At 38.0% G+C, this 22605-nt stretch overlaps 8 protein-coding genes across 8 annotated transcripts; 2 read left to right on the top strand and 6 right to left on the bottom strand.

Moving 5' to 3' along the window:
- Positions 1–6: 6 nt before the first annotated feature.
- Positions 7–3421, bottom strand: C9374_003207 (uncharacterized protein; the record flags this gene model as incomplete). Its single annotated transcript, XM_044692710.1, has 2 exons — positions 7–2534; positions 2752–3421. 2 exons carry the CDS (start codon positions 3419–3421, stop codon positions 7–9), a joined length of 3198 nt encoding a protein of 1065 aa, XP_044550051.1.
- Positions 3422–3889: 468 nt separating this feature from the next.
- C9374_003208 (uncharacterized protein) lies at positions 3890–5175 on the bottom strand (the record flags this gene model as incomplete). The annotated part of the gene is made up of 3 exons (XM_044692711.1): positions 3890–4285; positions 4795–4926; positions 5119–5175. The coding sequence occupies 3 exons, from the start codon at positions 5173–5175 to the stop codon at positions 3890–3892; spliced, it is 585 nt and encodes a 194-aa protein (XP_044550052.1).
- A 217-nt stretch (positions 5176–5392) lies between these two features.
- Positions 5393–7912, bottom strand: C9374_003209 (uncharacterized protein; the record flags this gene model as incomplete). The annotated part of the gene is made up of 1 exon (XM_044692712.1): positions 5393–7912. One exon carries the CDS (start codon positions 7910–7912, stop codon positions 5393–5395), a length of 2520 nt encoding a protein of 839 aa, XP_044550053.1.
- A 306-nt stretch (positions 7913–8218) lies between these two features.
- Positions 8219–9823, bottom strand: C9374_003210 (uncharacterized protein; the record flags this gene model as incomplete). Its single annotated transcript, XM_044692714.1, has 1 exon — positions 8219–9823. One exon carries the CDS (start codon positions 9821–9823, stop codon positions 8219–8221), a length of 1605 nt encoding a protein of 534 aa, XP_044550054.1.
- A 452-nt stretch (positions 9824–10275) lies between these two features.
- Positions 10276–12381, top strand: C9374_003211 (uncharacterized protein; the record flags this gene model as incomplete). Its single annotated transcript, XM_044692715.1, has 1 exon — positions 10768–12381. The coding sequence occupies one exon, from the start codon at positions 10768–10770 to the stop codon at positions 12379–12381; it is 1614 nt and encodes a 537-aa protein (XP_044550055.1).
- A 219-nt stretch (positions 12382–12600) lies between these two features.
- C9374_003212 (uncharacterized protein) lies at positions 12601–13361 on the bottom strand (the record flags this gene model as incomplete). Its single annotated transcript, XM_044692716.1, has 2 exons — positions 12601–12962; positions 13034–13361. The coding sequence occupies 2 exons, from the start codon at positions 13359–13361 to the stop codon at positions 12601–12603; spliced, it is 690 nt and encodes a 229-aa protein (XP_044550056.1).
- A 225-nt stretch (positions 13362–13586) lies between these two features.
- Positions 13587–14543, bottom strand: C9374_003213 (uncharacterized protein; the record flags this gene model as incomplete). The annotated part of the gene is made up of 1 exon (XM_044692717.1): positions 13587–14543. One exon carries the CDS (start codon positions 14541–14543, stop codon positions 13587–13589), a length of 957 nt encoding a protein of 318 aa, XP_044550057.1.
- An 838-nt stretch (positions 14544–15381) lies between these two features.
- On the top strand, positions 15382–22587 carry C9374_003214 (uncharacterized protein; the record flags this gene model as incomplete). Its single annotated transcript, XM_044692718.1, has 9 exons — positions 15382–15938; positions 16002–16368; positions 16419–16620; positions 16668–16709; positions 16765–18708; positions 18770–18952; positions 19005–19350; positions 19673–19909; positions 19965–22587. 9 exons carry the CDS (start codon positions 15382–15384, stop codon positions 22585–22587), a joined length of 6501 nt encoding a protein of 2166 aa, XP_044550058.1.
- Positions 22588–22605: the final 18 nt, after the last annotated feature.

Below are 22605 nucleotides of genomic sequence, written 5' to 3' on the forward strand. Positions count from 1 at the left end.
AAGATACTACTTCTTCTTGTTGGTATCATTTGAACTTGGTTGGATAAATCCAAAGTTTGGTGAATGTTGTTGCGGTTGTTGTTGAAATCCTCCATATGAAAACCAGAATGGTCCGTGTTGAGGAGTATACGAGCTAGGTTGTTGAGGCAAAAACCCAAATGGATGATGATACACATTTGCATGGTGAGGAGTACTACTCATTACCTGATGATGAACGTATGGATTGAAAAATTGTGAAGATGGAGGGGGTGGGTAATACATGGGCGGAACCATCATCATGTTGTTGGGGGGAAAATGTTGTTGAGTCTGCAATGGAATTCCCTCAGGTGAAATGAAATAGAAGGGGTATCCATTGTTGTTGAATGGTTGAGGAGGGACAGGAATGGATGTGACAGCACAACTCTTACATGAAGGCACTTGGTTGTGTGCGCTCACTGTGGCTGAGTTCGAACTTGTTTGCTTGAGTTTTCCATCCAAATTCACATTTCCTTCTCCAGTTGATGTTTGGGGAGGACCAGTAGTTGATACTCCAGATGAACCTACGTCAGTGGGCATCATGTTGGAGAAGTCAAGCTTTCTTTTAGCTCCAAATTCTCTCTTTTGCAACTTTTCCTTTCTCTTTTGCTCCCGTAATCTTTCGATTTGGTTCAAAATGAGAGCCCAGTTTCCATTGAGATAAGGGAACAAATAGTTTAGCATTTTCCAAGCGCATTCACTCTTTGCTTGGCGAACGTCATATCCTTTTCCTTCCGAATAGTAAACTCCTTTGTGAGTTTCTAAAACCATAATGATTGAATGAATGGTAGGGAGACGATTCAAAACTAATTCACCTTCGCCGTGTTGTGCAGGTTGGCCAGAGATCACTTCGCTTGATGGAAACTCCTTATGGCGACATGTTGGATAGTTGAAACCTTTCAAATGGATTACTTCATTGAGTACCTTAATGGGTTCCTCTAAAGGAAATGGAAGACCAGTAACTTGGTCAAACATTGGAAATGGTCCAACTCTACCGTAAGGATTTTCGGATGGGCTTTGGGCAGTCAATTGTGAATTCGTAGTGTCACTGCATTTGTTTGTTCCTTCACCATGTGGAGATTCATTACGAGTGCAGACAGTAGAAGTTGGGTTGAAACCTTCCTTAATGACCTTTTCATCAATCAGTTTGAATGTCTCTTCTTGGTGTGCAACATCATTCTCGTCGGTAATAATCTTTCTCAGATTAATATTCTTCTCTTTGAGTTGTTGATCCAAATGCTTCATGATTTGCAACACATCTCCCTGAAATTCTGGATAAAGCTGAATCAACATGCTTGTGGCAGCCATATTTCTTGCTCGAACCCTGCTGTTACTTGTTCCGATTGACGTCAAGACAACTCCCTCGTGGTTCAAGAGTCTGTACTTGCATTCAAAATCGAATGAAGAAGCATTTGTGACTAGAGAAGGACAAGGAGCTTTCTGCTTGAGAATAGCACAGTGTACGTGGAGTGCATGAGGTGCATGTCTTTGTAAGTGAGTCCATTTGTGAAGCAACTTGTTAACCTCCATTGGAAATTGTTCGTGCATGGGTCTACTGATCGTTTTCACTTCTTCACAAGCTTTGGAAAGTGGCGACCTCAGAAAACTTTTGTCTGAACTTGATACTTGTGGTGTTGACCTGTTGGAACCGGTATTGAACCAAGCTCCTTTGCACTTGTTTGGTGTAGTGATCGAATTCGCGCTCATGGTACCATAAGAAGTACCAGACGAAGGTGAAATCTTGGAGACTCTTCTTTTATCAGGAGTTCTTGTTGATCCAAAAGCAGAGAACAGATCAGAAGGAGAAGACGCTACTTCCTTATCATCCTTAATTCTCCATTCAGGAATTGCTTGTTGCTCTCTCAACATGGGTGGGCTTGGAGTGAAACAAATATCATCACTTTTAGTTGTTAATGACGATTGATCACTCTCTGTGAATTCATCAACAAGAGCATGGGAGGAGGTTCCTTCTGGTGAAGAAGAATTGTTTTTGGATGGAAGTTGTAAATGGTTCAATGCACCGTCAACCTCTTCCAACGTGCAATCTTCCATTCGAGCTCCTCCACGAATGGTTCCAAAGTGATTGGTTCTTGGATCTACGATTGGAGAAGTAAAGGCTAACATGTCCAATTCCGCTTCATCACTTTCCAATGAAGAGTAAGAAGGAGAAATATCAGACAAGAGAGGTGAGCTATTTGAAGAATGTTCCTTCAATTTGTTGTTGGTGCAAGGCTTGGTATGAGACTCATTTTGATTGAAATCACTGCTCTCGGTGTTTTGGAAAGGAGAAATAGCAAGCCTTTGACTTTTCTTCTTGATTGGAGTAGTAACTTGATCATGTTGAAGATTACAGCTCTGGCCATCATGAGTGGAATGAGGTGAAGAGCCGTGAGCAGAGTCCACGGGAGTTGATTTGTCTGATTGGCAAGGTGAAGCCTTACTCATGGTCGCTGGTTGTTCTGGAGTTATGATGGAATCATGATGGTACTGATTTAAAGGAGTACAAGCCTGAGTTGTGTCTGACATGGTTAAGCGATCAAGTCAACTACAAGTTGGAAGAATTAAGTTTAAGGTCGTTTATCCTTGAGTCTGCGCTAAATCGAGAAGTATTTGAAGTGTTGATATTTTTTTCAACTATTACAAACGAGACCTTACGTTTTGAGAAACTCAACAAGCCTTAACATGAAAATTATACATTGTAGAAAATTGGCGGGTATAAGCCTCATGATCATTTACTTTTGATCTTCACATCTGTTGATTTCTCAAATGACATCTGTGAAGAGTCCATAAAGTATGAGATGGAAATTGAAATCAAGTAGGAGAAACAAACAGGAGTGGCATGATCTGGTTGCAACACTGCTTGATCCACAGCCGTACTAGCAATTTTCCTTGCCGTATCATCATAGAGAGCTACGTAATTTAACACAGTTGCAACAATGGTAAATAATCCACAGGCAATCCAGAAGCTCCATGAAGTTCCCTTCATGCCCGAGTTCATAATTCTTGTGGCAATGATTCCAGCAAGTCCAATATAAACACATGAGTATTCCAAGAGAAGATTGGACAATCTTGACCAATAATGCCAAGCTCCCATTCCAATCAATGTTTGAGTGAAAGGAGGGAAAAGACTCATGTCTGGACGATGGACGACTACATCTAGTAACCAGTGAGAAAAAACTCCCATGAACATGATTGAGAACAGTGACAGGAACGATCTCTTTCCTCTTCCCTGTATCATCACATATAATACCGTCAAGATCAATGATAATACCATCGTTCCACTCAAACTATGAGAAAATGCTGCATAATTATTTGTCGGCATCAATGCATCAGCTCGTATCCATTCCAAATTCAATGTTGAGTATTCACTACAAACAAAAGGATATGGACACTCCTGGACTTGCATCTTGCAAACAAATTTACAAAGTAAAACAAACATAAAAAAGGTGATATCAATGAGTTGGGTTGAGATCATCAACCAAACCAACGAAACATCGGAAAACAGAAGATGCAACAAGCCAGCCGGGCCATAATGACCTTGAAACATTTTTTTGAAACATACATTCCGCAACTCCAAAAAAACCTTAGTATTTCCTTCCTACTAGAATACTCGAGGGAGATCATTTCTTTGATTTAGATCAAAATGAACAATTGCTATAAAAAACCATGAAATATACAAACACCTTCATATATATGAACATGATGAAATCATTTATTTACATCTTCTAAATGATTGAATAATAATTATTCGACTTGGAAAAACGAAAAAGCAATGTGATAGGAGTTTCAACACTATATAATGAGGAGTAAAACTCTCTTCGGGCAACAAGCAGCATTAAGAGAGTATATTGAGGATGAAAACTATAAATATACCTTACTTCTTTTCCTCCTTAGCCTTCTTCTCTCGTTCTTTAGCAATACGTTTACATTCTCCTGCAAGCCATTCAAAAGCCTCTTCAACTCCATCTCCAGTCAGAGCAGAGCATCCGAGCATCTTCCATGTACGATCACGCAATCCACTCAAATTACCACTCAGACCCAAGAACTCTTTCAATTGATCTAATTTTCGAGGAGGATTCAAATCTTGCTTATTGGCCAAAACGAGGAGCAATGATTCACGAAGTTGTACGTTTTGAATAATTCCCTGAAGGATTTCCTTCACTTCTTCTAAACGTTCATCCGAGTCGGCACTATCCACAACAAAGACAATCACTTGAGCGTGTTTATAGTAGGAATTCCACGTGGAACGGAGTTGTTCCTTACCAGGGAACTGTTTGTTCATTCAAAGAACAATTGGTCGAATAGGAGTGTGTTGATGGTATTATTATTATTAATATTGAGACGAGAAGATTTGATGATAATTGTTGTTGTTGAGAGTTAAAGAATGATGAAATCATCGATCATTATGTGAATGGATCCAAGATATATTGGAGAACAGTGAATAGGAGGATAATGATGATTGACAATGGGTTGGATGATGTTCATCACACAGAACCGTTTGAGATGGTTGTTGTTGTTGTTTGAAAGGTTGTTGTTGATGTGGGGCATCAAAATATATTTCCAACACAACACACATCATTCCCACACACAAGATGATCGTAACAAGTCATTGATGAATTACCAATAGAGAATCCATCGTTTCATCATTTCAATATTTCACATATTTCCAAATATTCAAATATATAATATTATACAATAATCATCACACACAATGATGAAAGAATTCGTTGAAACAGAAATATATATATTAAGAGAGAGAGAACAATCATCATCACTTACATCCCATGAAATAAATTCAACTCCTTCTACGACAAATCTCTTAGAATCGTGACCCATGGTAGGAGTGATGCTATCGCGTTGCTCTTGCTTGAGAGCTTTGAATTTGTTGAGACCAACATTGATGATGGTGGTCTAATGACAGGAATGAGACAATGAAACCGCAAAGTGCCATTTTGAAATTGTGTTGGATGATTCGAGCAGAAGGTCATCACCACATTTAAACAATAATAAATTATAACATCAAAGGAAATGACAAGTGGCAGGTGTCATTCGTTTTTATCACATTATTCTATGAACCAGTATTTAATACTCAAATGTACGTACTTTACCAGCACCATCAATACCTAAGAAGAGAGTGTTCACTGGAATGACGTTACCCATTTTGTTGTTGTTGTCGTAAGTGAATCAAATCTGTTGTGTTAAAACTTTTTTTTTTGATGGAGAAAAAAGCTTGTCTCATTTAAGTTGTCATCTCGTGTAACGTCAAGTTGCCAAACAGCAATCACAAATCGAACGGTCAGGTAAGGAGTTCTATCCAACAACAGATCATTGAGGGAAGGGTTTCTGTTCACAAACAATAATTTATTATTGAGAGGAGTTAGTTTTGTGAGGAGGAATCACTTGCTTCAACCACAATGGTACGCATCAACTTGTAATAAACTACAATGGCAATGAAGAGAATGATCAATGAGAAGAAAATAATGGTCGTTGGTCGGAATCCAGTAAGGTTTCTTCTTTGGAACCAATATTTGGTGATTTCCTTGTACTTGACAGAAGTGGCAATGGCTTCGTTTTCCAATAAGAGAATTCTTTGGAAAGAGAATTTGATTTGACCACTTGTGGTGTCTAAGGAGGAAAGGTTGACTGGATTCACACCACTGTCATAGAACTCTTGTTGAATTTCATTTTCAAAGGCCTCACTGACTTGAGCGATTTTTTGATTTGAGAATTGCTTTTTCTTTGCAAATCTCTTGAGACCAACCACAGAGTCAGAGATGGTGTTCGTAAGGAATGAATTCTTAATTTCCTGGATATTTCCTTCAAATTCTCCATACTTGTATCCTTTTGGTAAGAACACTGCCAAGTTCAATTTGCTGATTGGACAGTCAATTTTGGCAAGGGTGACATCAATTGTACCAGAAGAACTCATTACTTTGGATGGAACAGTGAAGGTAAAATCAATGTTCATGGCTGTGGTTGCTTGCTTCTTGTTGAGAGGAATTAGAATGGTTTTGACATCTCCACGAACTTCTTGACCAGGTTTAACAGTTGAGCCGTCAACTGTAGTGGACCACACTTCTGCACCAGCCAATTGCTTTGGTAATGACACTCTGAGATATTGTTTGGTGGTATTGTAGACACTCATAGACATTTTGTGAAGTAACTTGTCACTGGATAAGGTGATGCTATACTTGCAATTATCAACGCTTGTTGAGAGAACGGCAACGTCTGCGTGACGAATTACATCCAATTGCAATTCGTGTTGATTCTCGAGGAATCTGTAACCCATCAAGATTGGAAAGCCTGATTGCTTGTGGACATGTGGCAATTCGGAGACATCAATCTTTCTCAAGTATTTTCTGGACTTTTCAACAATTTCAATCACAGTCTTGGCAATAATGGCAAGTGTACCAGTCTCTCTAACAGTATTCAATGTGGAGAGAGATGGTGTCTTTACCAATGCAGACGTTCCACCCATATCTGCCTCATGAGTAACTTCCAAAGTGTATGAGCTCTCAATCTCTCTTGAGAAGGTAACCACAAGCTTCTTTCTTGCATTGACAAAGGTTTGAGCATCTTCGAGTTGTTCATCTTTCAAGCCTTCTCCACTATTTTCCTCGCTCACAAGGTGCCATTCCTTAATGGAAGAGCCAGTGACAGAAATAATTCTGAAAGGGAGGCCAAAAGGATTGATTGCAATTTCTAAAGATGTGATACTTCCATTGACGATCGAGTACTCAAATCTACTCTTGGTGTTAATGACACCTTCTCCGATGAGACAGCTCGAGTTTTGAGTTGAGCTGATGGATACAGGTAAAGCCACTTTAACAACTTCATCGGATTCCTTCTCTTCGGTAACTGATTCTTGGAGTATCTTGTCAATTTTGTTGGTGACCTCAGGAGTCCATTCAATATTCAAAGAACTCAACGAGGGTAGTTGTGTGAATATTCTTGTGATGGTCTTATCATTGAGTGAAATGTTTGACTGCTCAAAAAAGAGTGCTGGGGTAATTTTCACTTGACACTTCTCAGTCATGATCAAAAATTCAAAATTGCTAGTGACCGCGTTTGGAAGACTAAGGGAGATTTGTCTTGGAGAAGTCTCGTTCTTAAGACTTTCAATATTTGAATAATTGACATCAACGTTCAATTTGACTTCATAGAGACCTGCAGTATCAGTGAGGAGAATGATATCATTGCCGTCAATTGAAACGTGACAATTTACCTTGTCAGTTTCGTTACTCTCATTTCCCAAGTATTTCACCACACAGTTTCTCAAAGCAATTCTACGTTGAACGTTGGATAAGAGAACACATTGAGTCCACAACTTTTTGCTCAACAAGAGGTTGTTCTTTTGCAAAATAGCTTTTTGCTTCTTGGACACATTCTCCAAAATGTCAACCATGTAGGTCACCTCAAATTTACAACTGTGAACCACTGGTTCGTCCTTTCCAATTAAATCCTTCAGAGGAACTGAATCGTCTGCCTTTTGAACATGATTCTCACTACCTTTAATGTCCATAGATCTCACAATATAGGGTTGATCATCAGCTGATATGACAGAATCATCAAAGTGTTCTTCCAAAAACTTTTGTTGTTGTTGAAATTGTTGCAGAATTTCCAAATACTTGTCCAAAGGTAAACTGACAGTTGGATTCAAAGTGGTTGGAACTCCTCCTGCAGCAACACTGCCACTCCAAACTTGTTGCTGTGGAGATAGAACTGGAGGTGGAAGTACAATTGTAGATTCTTTACATGTATGTTTCTGCTTTTTGGATTCACATGCTTCTCCCTGACCTTGCATTGGAGAACAATTGGATGAAGGTACAGGAGGACCATGAGACCAAATATTGGCCTTTCTTTCCTTGATTGCTTTTACTTTACTGAACATTCCCATATGAGTCGTTGATGATAACTATTATAAGAGAGAGATCAAGAGATCGGAATGAATAAAGGATGATCGGATGAATAAATTAGAATGATGATGATGATCAAAGATGACTGTTGCAAGATCAAACAAATATGAAAGACTTGATCAACACACGTGAGAGAGACGATCACAGCTAAAGGCAATAACCAATTTTTTTTTGAATGAAAGAAACTTGGTCATGACGGCAAGTTCATAGTTCTACAACACAGAGTTCACCTTTGGGTGTTACACAGCAATTGAATATTGTATTTACAGGTCGTCAAGATTTGAACTTTACAAATCACTTCTTGGCTTGAGAAGCACTTTTAAATTTCCAGGTCGAACCGTCACTCCAGGAATGTCATGCACACGATCCTTTGGATTCGATTCATCATTCAACAATTCCAATTCATAAAATTGCAACAATCGACTCAAAATCATACAAGCTTCAATTAAGGCAAATTTGTATCCAATACATTTACGATTTCCCATTGAAAATGGAATAAACGTGAAATCGTGTTGAATTTTCAATTGAGCATCAGCATTGAGAGGAAATCGTTCGGGTAGGAATTCGAGTGGTTTCTCCCAATTTTTCTCCGATCGATTGGCCGAGTAAATGTCAATGGCCACGGTGGTATCTTTTGGAATCGAATAGGGACCAATCGTGGTGTTTTTACGAGCTGCTCTAAACACTCCCAACACGGGTGGATGTAATCGCAGAGCTTCCATAATTACAGCATTGACATAATGCAATCGAGTGTAATCATCGTAATAAGGTTTTCGTGCATTGGTTCCTTTTCCCAAGACTCGATCCACTTCTTCACGTGCCTTGCATTGAATTTCAGGTCGTTTTCCTAACTCGTAACACACCCATTGCATGGCAGTTGCTGTGGTTTCATGTCCTGCCAAACTGAATACATATGCATCGGATTTCAATTCTTCATCGGTGAGAATTCCTTTCTGTTCCATATTGGCACTGACCATGACACTTAATAAATCTCTTCGTTCTTCGGTGGAATCGGCAGAAAATTCGGAACTTGCGTTCGATTCCAATTCTTTTCTTCTTTCTGAAATAATTCGATCGAGTGTGGAACTGACGACTTGTACCGATTTTTCAACGCCTGTCCACTTGTTGACATAGGGCAGCAAGAACGATAGTGCTGGATACAAGTTGGTAAATAAGAATCCCCACATGACTCCAGTGGATAACATAAATTCGAGAGAACGTCTGAACACTTTTCCATCAGGATTGACCTCATCAAAGATGGAGAAATCGAGACCAAATCCAGCCTTTCCTAACACGTCCAAAGTGACATCACTGAAATCAGCATTGGCATCGAGTAGAATTCCCTTTTTGCCTGATTTCAAAGCTTGTTCCATGTCCTTATCCCATTTAGCAGAACGAATCAAATCGACGCTATTGACTGCTACTTGTGACATGTATTCCAAATTCTTACTAGAAAACGCACCCGATGCAACACGATGATGTCTTTTCCAATTATCACCTTGAATTTCGAGTGCTGACAGAATATTCTCACCAAAGGTGTTAAATAAGGCATAGATTTTTTTCTGCTTGATAAAATCATGAGATTTCATGACCATGACTTCCTTCAATAGATCCTTGTCACATATGGAGACACTATTATGACTCCATAAACTCATTCGAAGAGTATGAGTCTTGGGATCTCCAATAGTTTTTCGGAGTTGTTCTATTGCTTCATGACATCCCCAATACAAATAGGGACTCAGGAAGGGAGTTTTGTTAAATAAATGCAAAGGTTGCCACGATCCAGGAATGTGTCTTACTTTTCTCCAATTATTAAAAGTCGAGAGAGCCATGAAAATGGCATAGGCAAGCAACAATACGAAAGCAACGAACAAAATTTCCCAAATTGACATCTTTGAGATACAAAGTGTAATTCAACAGAGTGTATGAGTGAGGAGTCTCTGATGTTTTTTTGTTGGAAGGAAAATTCAAGGTTTGGGGAATTTGTGTTTTTAAGAAGAACCAAAATTGGATTGACGGGAAACGTTTGAGCCCGCTCGATGAGGTCCGCTTTGTGTAGACTCCGCCATTGAGGTTAAAGAAGATATTCCAATTCAACGTTTTCAATGTTTCATCAATAATTACAAATGCAACGTGGATTTGGTTGGAGTTCAATGCGTGGAAATTCATGTCAAGCACTTTAGAAGGTTGTTGTTGGATCTGGAAAGAGTGCGCACGAGAACAACTTGCTGTAACAAAAAAAATAGCCTCAACACTTTTTCAACTATTTCCGATTTTTTGGAAAAGCGTCTCGGAAAGAGTGCAACCAACTCGGTGTATGATGATTCTGGAACAATTAAAAAAGATGAATAACGCCAAACGGATCAATACTTCTTCTTCAATAACAAAGATCTCATCGGATGTAACGACATTATCAAACAGCAACATTCATTGGAATGGAAGTTTCAATAATAATCACGACTCTAACAATCATCAAATAGTTTTCACTTCTTCCTCACAAATTCCGCCGTCTCAATTCATATCACCAACGAATACGACATCTTCTTCATCCTCCTTGTCTGGATCCAGCGAAGATATTTCGCAAGAGAACCAATCACAAACAGGCTTTCATCCTATATCATGTATTCATTGTAGGCGTCTTCACAAAAAGTGTGACAAAATGCTTCCTTCGTGTTCGAAATGTATCTCTAGGGGAGTGAAATGTGAGTACGGAAATCCACAACGAAAGGGTAGAAATACATGGAAGCCTCAAAACCAAGATTCAGATACGACCATGAATTCTGGTCATGTATTGGAGACAGCTGGTTCAGGAGGGGTTCCTTATCCTGCTGGAGTAATGCATCAGCAACCCACAGAGAAACATCTTGACAAGAGAAAAGTTCTCGACTTGTATTTTACTCTAAATTCTGAACGTCTCATTGAACGACAAGAGCTTGAGAGGTATCTTAGTAGTCGAGCAGGTTCAAAGTTAAAAGATTCCGAAGAAGACCTTGAAAATACTGAGCTAGCTGTTGATAACAAGAAGGAGGTTTTTACCATGTTTTTAGCCATGAAAGCATATTATGAACAACAAATGGGGCTGGAAGGTGCTGAAGAAACGTTTAAAAAGGCTCATGAAGCGCTTTCCAAAATGTTCAACAAACATTCGAATTTTTATGTGGCCTGTACATATGCATTCATGGCTGGATACGAATCTGCATGTGGACGACTCAAAATGGCAAAATTTTATTTACACTTTTTGAATTTTTATTTTGATGAGATGTCAGACGAGGAAAAACAAAACCTTTCAATTTATCAAAAAAATTTGAAAAAACACCAACAATTCATCACACTCGGTTGTAAAAACGATTCAAGTATTATGACTCTCATACGAGATTGGTTAGAAGTTTATGAAACATTTTTAGGAATTTCTTTTCCTACAGAATGGAAAACTTTTGTCACGCAACATTTAAACATCCATAACTATCTACTAATAATTAAGATTATTGAATCCATGGAACAACTAGGACGAATTCACGTGAGTAAATCCGGTGATGGAACAATGCTCACAATATTTAACGACGCCGCGACGTTTGTCGTCAATGGAATTAAAATTGGAATTCTTAGTGCTGTAGGATGTGGAAGAGACATGATTGAGGAAAGTGCGTTCAAGATTACACAGGGCACGGAATCGAATTTCTTTAATTTGTTACCTCCATTTATTGTACCTCATCTTGTTGCAGCTACCAAAGTTCACATGCATATTGTAAAGTCCATTGAACGAGGTGAAAGAAACATGACCAGCTCTCCGAATAATGGAAATTCCACATTAACATCCATTGATTACTATGATATTTTGTCGAAAGACTTGAGAGGTTTACGATTGTTAGGAAAACGATTTAAAAAGGTTGTACTTCAGAACAAAAAATTGTTGGATGAAGTAGAAGAAATTCTTCAAAGAAAACAACTATTTGCGACGTTGAGATTAGCTACTCAAACCTTTGCTGACCAATCCACACAATTATTACAACACCATCATCAACCATTGGTCGCTGATAATTCTATTCAATCTGGAGCAGTACAGGCGTCAACGAATTATAATAATCTCGAAAATCACTTTGCATCTCAACACCACATGGACTTCTCTGCTTTGGGAAACATGGCATCAGCAAAAGACTTTTTCAAATTCATTTCTAACCAAGCTCAACAACTGAACTTTCACTCCACTCCTCAGGAGCAACAGCCTCAAAACATGACGACCACGAGTTATCAAGACTTGTTGAATGGTATTTTTCAGTCGTCATCAACGACTCCCATATCCAACGTCAATGGCTTCAACATGCACGAAAATCAAACAAATGATTCATTTGAACCATTCCTAGATTTAGAAGATATTCAACAGTTATACGGAACTACCTATAATGATAATGATAATTTACCTGATTATTCATCATTCTTGAATAATAACTAATGTTAATATGTTAATAATTAGAACCTACACAAAATTCCAAACACTTATCAATGAATTATGTATTGGCTTGAACGTAAAGAGAATTGAAGACGTCATTCCAGCTGTGAAGCGGCTCGTGAAAGTTTCTAAAAGTGTAAATTTATTACTGTAACAATTCGACTTGTTACAAAATATTTGAAGTTCTGTTGATAACAAACATGATCAGCTGTACGTACACATTTATTGATCCACATGACGGTGATCACAAAAAGCCATCTCAACAAACTTTCGATAGTTAAACTGTCCAGTGCCAAAGGGGTCCAACACACTCATGACTTTTGAAAAATCATGTTGCAAAAACTTTCTCACTTCCTCGCTTAGAAACGATTTATGAGAAGACTCAGTTGTGGTATGTGATCTGTCTGTGTGACACAACTCCTCAAGAGAATAATCTGCATGACTAGCTTCAAACGCTTTTTCTGTATGATACGAAAAATTCATCAAATAATTTTCTAGTACCTGACAATCCATCCATTCATTTTCAGAATCTTCATTTAGAATTTTGAAAGCTTGCAATACTTGATTTTTTGTGACAAGAGTGCCTGGTGGATTTGTATTGGCCATTGAGAGAAATTCTGCAAATCCTTGGTTAAGGGAGATGTGCGTGAATTACGTCTTGATTTTTTCGAGGAGGATCTGCTTGACCTTGCTCTGCTGGAATGAATAATTTCTTGCATTGTTCGGTCACTCACTTCATATCCTGTACGTTTGAATAAACTTTTCAATTGTTTGACCGTTAGCCGTTTTTGGAGCAACTTTGATAGAGATGCTGAGTTTGGTATTAACGCTTGCTGCTGACGAGGCGTCATGATGAGATACTCTCCTGCATTGTTTGCTGTGTGGTTTCGTTGCATCTCCTGTTTGTAATCATCAATCATTAGAAATTCATACAGATTCTGATATTCAGCAAGCTCTTTTTCGCTCAATAGCTTTCGATTCATTTTGTTGTAGATGTGAGAGATTTTTAAGAGAGATGACACCCCAAACAAACGAATGGGTCTTCGTTAACAGTCATCTGAGGTTTGACATGACAATTTTGACTGGCAGCCACTCTGACTTAATACAACGTTAAATTTGTGACGTTTTAATGAAACATAACTTTACAAACTAGAGAGGAACAATGATTTGTACTTGAGATGGTGTTGTTGCGTTGGGTGATGAATAAATTATTCTTCCTTAGGTGTTGATGATGCACTGGCATCTCCATTTGTTGTGGTATGTTCTTTCTTCTCTTTTTTAGATGAAGATTTTCCAGTCTTACGTTTTCTCTTCTTTTCAGTAAAGCCCTTATTATTAGGATCCTCATTGAATGCTATAATCCTCTTAATAAGATCTTTCTTATTTCCTTGACTCTTAATGTCGTTTTTTTTACAGAAATCTCTTAATTCATCAACCCAGTAATTTTGGAAAATGTCATCAAAGGTTTTGCAATCAGGAAGATCAGGTCTTTCACGCTTAATCTTTTCATTCATCTCTTCCCGTGTTTGCTTTGCGCTCGACTCAGATGACTTCTTAGACTTTTTTTCTTTCTTTGGTTTCTCTTCCTCTTCTGGGCTGAGACCTGGAAATACTTCGTTCAGAAGAATATCTTGGACCACTGATTTCGATGCTGATTTGGGAACTTTTAAGTTCAGCTTTTTAGCAGTATGTTTCAAGGTATCACCGTCAACAAAATCGAATAACATGCGTGTTCCGTTAAGTAACAGCTCGTCAGAAATGTCTTCAGCATATTGTTGTTGATCTTTGGCGTCTGTTTCAAATCCCAGAATTTTCACAAAATTTTTCAGAGTGGCAATCTCCATTTTTGACAAGAATCCTTCAGGCCCGCCCTCGTCTTGCTCAACACCATCCAAAAATCTCTCACCTAGAGCTTCTTTGGTTCCATTTGCATCAATGTCTTTCACTCCAGCCTCTGCCATGGATTTTTTGAGAGTAGAGGCGTCGAGTTGTCCAATAAATTTCTTAATGCCTTGTTCATAGGCCCAATCTATGAGATCGTTGCTGAGTTCTTGGACATCATCTTGTTTTGTTTCAGAAAGAGCCTTCTGAGCCATGGTCTTTAGAACCCCCAATTCGAATTTTTGGAGGAATTTTGAAAGGCTATCTACAGTACTTGATGGCATTTGTGGTAATTTAGCGATCACGATTAATAAATAATGATTTTAGTTGGTAATGTTGTTGTTGTTGTAATATAAGGATTAGTTGAGGATCAGTTGTGTTCTCTAAAAAATATTTTGCTGATCAAAAATGTGTGTAATGATGACGATTGAGGAAGACTTTGGAATATTTGTTTTCAATAATAAAATAGAAAAAGCTGTTGTATCGGTGGTAGGCGTGTTGTTGTAATTGTTGTTGATGTTCAAATACTCAAAATATTCAAACACTAACAATGATGATAATATACCGATGATGTTGTGTATTAATACACAGATGTACAATCCTCCTGCTCAAACACGGTTGCGACGATTCTCAAAACAAAGCCTCTCGCTCACAAACTTGCAACACAGCAGCGTGTGGTGTTGAATATTTTTTTTGTGTTTGAATTTTTTAATTTTTACAATGAAAATCCTCCAATCCCAGAAATACTTTCTCCCATCAGATTTCAAAAATTCCATCACCCTATCATCGCGATGTAATCAATTATTCATGCCTTTTGGTTCATTTCAAGTGATCATGGAGAGAGTAATTTTGATAGCAAGACCAATGAGCATTAATTTTTGTGCTAATTATAAAATCATCATGAATACTATAGATTCCGTGTGATAATATTTGATGTTGGAACTATCTCTCTCTAATTGGTAGTGATGACCCGTACGGGTTGTATCAAATTCATAGGATGTAATTCGTAGTTGTTGCTTTGGCGCATTCAAGAGTTTATGTAATATTAATACATCATCATCATGGCGAAAAACAACAACAACTTCTAGTACCATACATCACCCCTCTCTTAATCATCTTTGAATGTACACTTCGTGCGAAACGAGTGAGCCAGCGGTCATGACTGGCTACACACTCCCTCCAACATCATTCCCGAAGGATTTTGAACTACAAGGCTTTGCAGAAGAATCCAATTCCAATGACAAGGCTATGACCACTCAGACCTCTGAAGTCTACAATGTCCAACAACAGGAGGATGCTACCACCAGGGAAGCAACAGTTAGAGCAAAGAATGATTTCAAAGTTCAGTTTGACCACCACCGAGGAAATGCAAAGGTCATATTAGACATGGAGCAAATCATCAAACGGAATGTATTCAATGAATCTGAGGAACATGAAAGAGCCAATCACATCTTTGGTTCGAAGAAAGTCAATTGGAAGCAAATACTCTCGAGTTTTACTTTTGATATGGAGGTGTTTCAAACTGTGTTGAGTGTGTTGTCAGCAGCTTTTTTCATCATTTCTTCATACATTCAAATGGATATTGATGGAAGTCTATTGTCACTGCGTGTTGTGGATTTGATCTTTTCGAGTTTATTTATTGTGTTTTTTGTCATCAACTTTCTATTAGCTAAGGACAAGTAAGTGTTGTAGCAAATTAAGATCATTTTGTGAAACAACAATACTTTGCTGACCCTATGCAGAATCAAGTACTTCTTCAAACCACTTTCAATACTCGACTATGTCACTGTCATTCCTTCTCTAACCATTTCAATAATTTCATTCAATCCTTCCATTGATGTTGACAGTCTGTATGCATTTGTAGGTCTATTAAGAGTGTTGAGATTGTTGAGACTAATTCCACTCGTTCAGAAGGTTGCTTCAAAGGGAGATATTAATTCTGTACTGGCCAAAGTTAGTGAGCTAGCTTTTACCGTGTTGTGTTTGCTGGTAATTTTCACTGGCATCTTTCAATGGATGGAAAAGTTTTTTGGAAACAAGGATATTTATTTTCACGATGCGTTATATTTCATTGCCATCACAATATTTACAATTGGATACGGAGATATTGTAAGTACTGTTGTTATGGCGTCAATCATTGTTGACATCACCTTTCATAGTCGCCCACAACTGTACCATCGAGATTTGCTGTAATTATATTCTTCGTGATCGGCGTTTCTCTAATTCCACTACAAATATCAGGAATTTACGAACTCATAACCAGTGAAAAGAGTGTTTTTAAGGTTAAGAACCCAACACTTAAAAATCATGCAGTTGTAACAGGAAAATGTAGAGTGGACGAAGTTGTAGATTTCATCAAAGGTAAGTTTTTAATGATCGGTCATCGATTTAATCTTGAAAATGGTAAGAGTGCTTTCAATACAAGAGCAAGAAAGTCAAAAAAATTATTTGTAAGTGAACTAATTTTAAATCTTGTTTGTGATAGATTACAAGCACATTTTTTAGTGCTATTCAAACAACGAGAGTTTTGTGACCAATTGAAGGAGAGTTTGAGAAAATGCAATTTTAAAAACAAGATTCATGTTCTTTGTGGTGATATTATGAATTATGACATGCTGAACCTGTTGAAAATTTCCCAAGCTCATAGTGTATTCTTGTTGAACAGTCCAAAGATGGGCAATGCAAGAAAAGAAGACACATCAGTGATCATGACCACTATTGCGCTCAAAAACTTTAATCAAAATTTGAAGGTTTATGCTCAAATCAACCTCATCGAATCGCGACATTATGCCATCAAGGCAGGAGCAAATATTGTGGTTTGCAATGACGTTTTATGCTCCAAAGTGCTCTCTGCCTCTGTTAACTCGGCTGGTTTTTGCTGTTTTTTGTTTAATTTATTAAGCGGAGCTGATGTTTCCATTTCCAAAGACAACATTCCAAAAGGTCTATTGACGGGCAACGACTTTAAATTGAATATGAACACAGTTAAGGACCATTCCTCTATTGAACATGACATCAAGTGGCTGGTTGAATATTCGGAGGGTCTAAATTGTGAAATCTATCGAGTTCAATTCAGTACTGTATTCTCGAACAAGCTTTTCATTGAGGTTGCTGAGTTGCTATTTACAAAGTTAGAAATCATTGTATTTGCTATCGAAGATGGAGCTAATGGTAGAATTTATTTAAATCCTTCCAGATATGTCATTCGAGAAGAGGATAAATGCTTTTGTATCGCTCGAGACATTGAACATGCCAAGCAAGTTGAGGAATTCAAGTTTACTGAAGAACTCTCTCTCCATTTCAACAAGAGGAGAAAACTTCAAAACTTTGAAGTGTCTACTATTGTACCAAAGAAAGAAGATATTATTGATTTGGAATGCTTCAATTCCAAATTTTCAGAATACATCAGATCGGAACAGGTTAGTAACGACGAGAAAACCAAAGGAGAACTGGAAATTATGGAGCTAGAAGAAGAGCAAAAGAAAGTTGCAACTCTATCACCCAACACATCAAGAACAGACTCCAAGGAACAGAAAAGACTTTCAAAAACATTTTCTGTTAGGAGAGAGCCAAAGAACAATGTCAAAAAATCTCGAAGTAGATCTACAACTTCTACCACCAAACATAGCGCAGATATTTATTTGCTCAGAGGAAAGCATGAAGAAACTGAAGAAGTCAATACGCTTCATTTGGAAATTTTACTCAAACTCATTTCCCCTGAACCTTACTTTATAGAGAAGAGAATGATGTTGAAGTCTCTTAGAGAAAATCTTACTGGTCAAGCACTTGAAGAAGCAGAAAAAGATTTTTATGCTAGTATCATGAAAAGTTATAACATGACAACAAATCCAAGACCAAAAGAAGAATTTCTAATCTCAAGTTTTAAAGTTCCATTTGCAATTAAGGATCATATTTTGGTGTTAGGAGAATTTAAGCAGCCATTGATTATCTGCTCTATTGTTAGATCTTTGCAGAGAAAGAACAGGTTTACACCCATAGTATTTATGACACATTTGGTAGACAAGTATTTTAATTATTTATACGAACGGTTGAAACATTTTTCTGGAGTTTACTTTCTTTCTGGTAATCCAATGAAAAGCCATGATTTAAGACGAGCAGGTTTTTCTGTTGCCAAATCGGTGATGTACTTTACACAAGATCAAGCCTTAATGGAACTCGGTGGATTTGACAATTCAGAGGATGCCACAAGCGCCGAAAACGAATACACAGTTGACTCTGAGGCTATTAAATTGGCACTGAGTATCGCTGTCATGGACCCAGAGAAAAACCACTTAATCGAATTAGTGAACAGATCTAACTTGAAATTCTTCCAGCATGCAGGCATTCCTACTTATCAAAAAGTGAGATTTTTGAGAGATAGAGGGTTATTGGATTACGATATTGACGAATTTGATCAATTTTGCTTATTTTCAGATTTTTATATTTCTGGTATGTATGACACACCTTAATTTACAAATTGTCATCATATTATAATTACGAAAATATTCAGGCAAAATATTTCCTTCTTCGTCATTCCTTAGTAAGGTTTTGGCACAATCTTTCCACAACAAGAAAATTGTTGATTTGGTTGACCAAATGTGTGCTGATGAATTTGTGGCTGGAGACAACCAATCCGTTATTTTTGAAGTGCCTTTGCCCTCAGTTTTTTCCAACTTGACAGTTGCAGATCTAGGTATGTGATAGTTTTAATTTACATGTAGTATTGATTCCAGTTGATCAAACAGCGAATGCATGTTTTGAGCATGACCTCGTTCTTCTGGCCATCAGCAGACTTAAATTTGGTGAACAACAACGATACATTTATACCAATCCATCTCTCACGGTGTGTTTACAAACGACAGATATTCTCTTTTTATGCGGACATCGAAAGAATTTCAGAAATTTGTTAAGGAAGCAAAAATGTGAAGATTCTCAATATCAATCGGAATGGACCCAATACACTTTACCTGATGATGTAGTTGTGGAAATTAACTTATCTCCAAGAGTGGCTGCTGATGATGAGCCGCAGCTCTTTACACCAACTAGTGCTGGTGATCTGCAGACACCTCTTGGTGCCAGTATTCAGTCAAAGTAAGTGACAAGAAACCTGAGAGTTGGAACATCAATTGTTTGATCAAAATGTGAACTTGAGCGGGTCACATACACACACAAAAAATATCATGATGTCACTTTTCAACACCATCATGACCTCACAAACATCATCCACACCAACCACGTGGTTGTTTAGAACTCAACAACAACGCAACATTCTTATATCCTTCTCATCTTCGCTGCTTTTGTTGATGATCATCCTGCTAAACTCTCCCGCAGTTTCTTCGCAATCCATCAACAACAACACTCTCTGGTATCCCACCTCTCAAATTGTCGTGTGGGGTTTCAACGAAAATAACAGATGCGGATATCCCTACATTCCCACGTCGACAAAGCCCATCAGGAATAAACGGTTTGAACAATTGGCATTCAACAATACGTATTCTTATAACCCTACGCATGGAGCGTTGGATATTCATGCAAATCCAGTGATGGTTGCCGATGGATATTCGTTCAAGATGGTTCTAGTGCATTATTTCAATTCTTTGGGTGCTTATGTGAATGAAACTATTTTGGGCTGTGGTGATAACGGAAACAAGTAGGTTTTTTATTCAAGTGTTGTGAATTGATGATTGTTATTATGTTGTATATAGTCAACTTGGATATTATTATGTGCCTCCCTATGGTGTTTCTCCTATGGCTCCTATTTATACATTCAGTAACGATAGTTTATTGGCAATTAATCCTTTGAGGAATGAAAAAGTAGTTCAGCTTACGTGTTGGTTCACTTGCCTTGCATTGACAAGTGACGGCAAAGTGTTCATTCATGCCTTGTATTCGAGAGCTTGGACTCAAGTGACTGACATACCTGCAACTATGATTCATCCTGATACTTTGGCTGAAATTCCTGTGAATATTACTCAAATTGATGAAGCAGGTAATTTTGGAGATGAAACTTACTTTGCATTGACAAGTGACGGTTTTGTGTTTTCATGGGGAGGAAATAACACGGGCATTCGAGGACATAGTTTCGAAAACATTTCAGCAACCCCTAACTTAATTCCAACCTTAAGAAACATCTCTAAAATTGTCGTTGGTTCCAATGACGACTCACAATCTCACATTGCTTTGGCCATCAATTCCACAGGTCATTTATTCACATGGGGAAGCAATCAAAACGGAGGTCTAGGACTTGGAATTTCTGAAACGACCAAGGAAACCATTGTGGTCATACCTCAACTCATTGCATTGGATTATGATGTGACTGGACCTTTTGTTGGAGCTGATATTATGCACTCCCATGTTGTGGCATGGACGAAAAATGGTCAAATTTACACATGGGGATCTGATGAAAATTATGAAACAACCATTATTGGAGAAGGAACTCAAATTTTACCGTATAACCTTACCGAAGCTTTTTACAACGCTGCTGCCTCAGCGTCAATTTCTTCACCCGAGTTAAAAGAATGCAGTGCTGCAAAAGGAGCCACTGCTTGTTTGATTAGTGGAAAGATTTTCTCATTTGGAGCATCGCCTCAACAAGGAACAGAGCAATTGTCAACCCTTGCTGTCGTTCCTAATTTACCAACAGATGTGGTTCATTTCAAGTTATTAAGGGAAGGAGGAATTGCTTTTTTATCCAATCAACAAGTATTTACTTGGGGTGAAAATTATAGAGGACGCAATTGTTTTGATGATTATCTACAAATTCAATATGCACAACCCATCAGTCAAAATCCACCGACTCCCTATCGACCTTTTATGAATAGCACAGAGTCGACTCCATTGAGCAAAGTCATTGTTCGAAGTGGAGAAGAATGTAATTATGCTCTCGTGATCAAACCAAATTCCACAAAATCGTCGCTGCATGTTTGGGGAGCTTGTCCCAACAAGTTGAGTTTGGGAATGGAACCAACTGTGACTTCACCTTCGGACGATCAATATTCTTCTTTGAATACTGTGGAAAATATTGTCGATGTGAGCTATATGAAAGCTCATGCGCTTGCATTGACCGATCAAGGAACAGTAATTGGTTGGGGTGACAGCAATTCGTATCAATTTGGAGTGAATCCAGCAGATAACTTGTCCCCTTTTGCATTGTTACAAGATCATGTCGATTGGAAAGCCAAACGAATTTCTGCAGGTATTGGTTTTTCTCTCATCTTGCTTAGTAATGGAACATTGATTGGAGCTGGAAAGAATGATAAGGGAAATTTGGCGAGCTCAACAAGTCCTGTCACAACGTTTACATTTTTGAACACCTCAATTTTAGGCTCAGATTCCATTATTGATTTTGCAGCATGTAATGAAGTTTCGTATATAGTTTCGTCGAGTGGAAAAGTATTTGGAGCTGGATCTAATACTGGACGTCGATTGACCAATGCAACCACCGAAGATCCAATTCCTTATTTTGTACAATTACAAGGTGGAATCATTGATTCTAAACGAATTATTAAGGTCGTTTGTTATGATTATGCAGTATTATTATCAGACGATGGAGTTGCAATGGTATATTTGGGAGGTACTTCACAAGTATTGAATCTGACGGATCCAACAGATTCTGTGATTGATATTTCTTGCTACAGAAATGAAGATGTAAGATCTACTAGTAATAATTTCGACGTTCATTTAATGACACGAAAAGGAAGTGTCTATGGAAAGGGTATGAATGAATATTTTGAAGTTAGTCCAACACTTGAAAGTCAGATTTCTGATACTCCAACTCTGACATTTTCAAAACAACTACACGGTGCTATTCCCTATGCCATTGCCACTGGTTTTCGACATGGTATTTCAGTACTAGGAACCGAATGGACATGTTTCTCTAAGAACGCCACCGACGACTCGGTTTGTAATTCACTAGGATTTTGTGTGGCACCTGACACTTGTCGTTGTAAACATCATGCCATCACTGGAGAGGATTGTGGAATCTATAGCTGCTTTGGAATTTTACGAAATGAATCCAACGTGTGTTCAGGAGCCGGAAATTGTACCTTTGTGGACACTTGTCAATGTTCTGAAGGATTTGTAGGTGCGAATTGTTCTGTGGCCTTACCTAAATGTTATGGAAAACTTTCAACAAAACCTGACGTTTGCAATGGAAGAGGAACGTGTGTTGCAAATAACACTTGTGTATGCAACGATGGATATTTTGGAGCTCAATGTGAAAAGAATTCATGTTATTCATTTTCTCAATTTGAAAAAGAATTGGCAGCCACTCGACGATTTTCAACGATGAAAGCTAATTTGTGTCAAAAGATTTTAAATGAGTTATAAACTAAGAAATGGATACAT

This window comes from Naegleria lovaniensis, assembly GCF_003324165.1.
Source record: "Naegleria lovaniensis strain ATCC 30569 chromosome Unknown tig018, whole genome shotgun sequence".
Taxonomy (NCBI): domain Eukaryota; phylum Heterolobosea; class Eutetramitea; order Acrasida; family Naegleriidae; genus Naegleria; species Naegleria lovaniensis.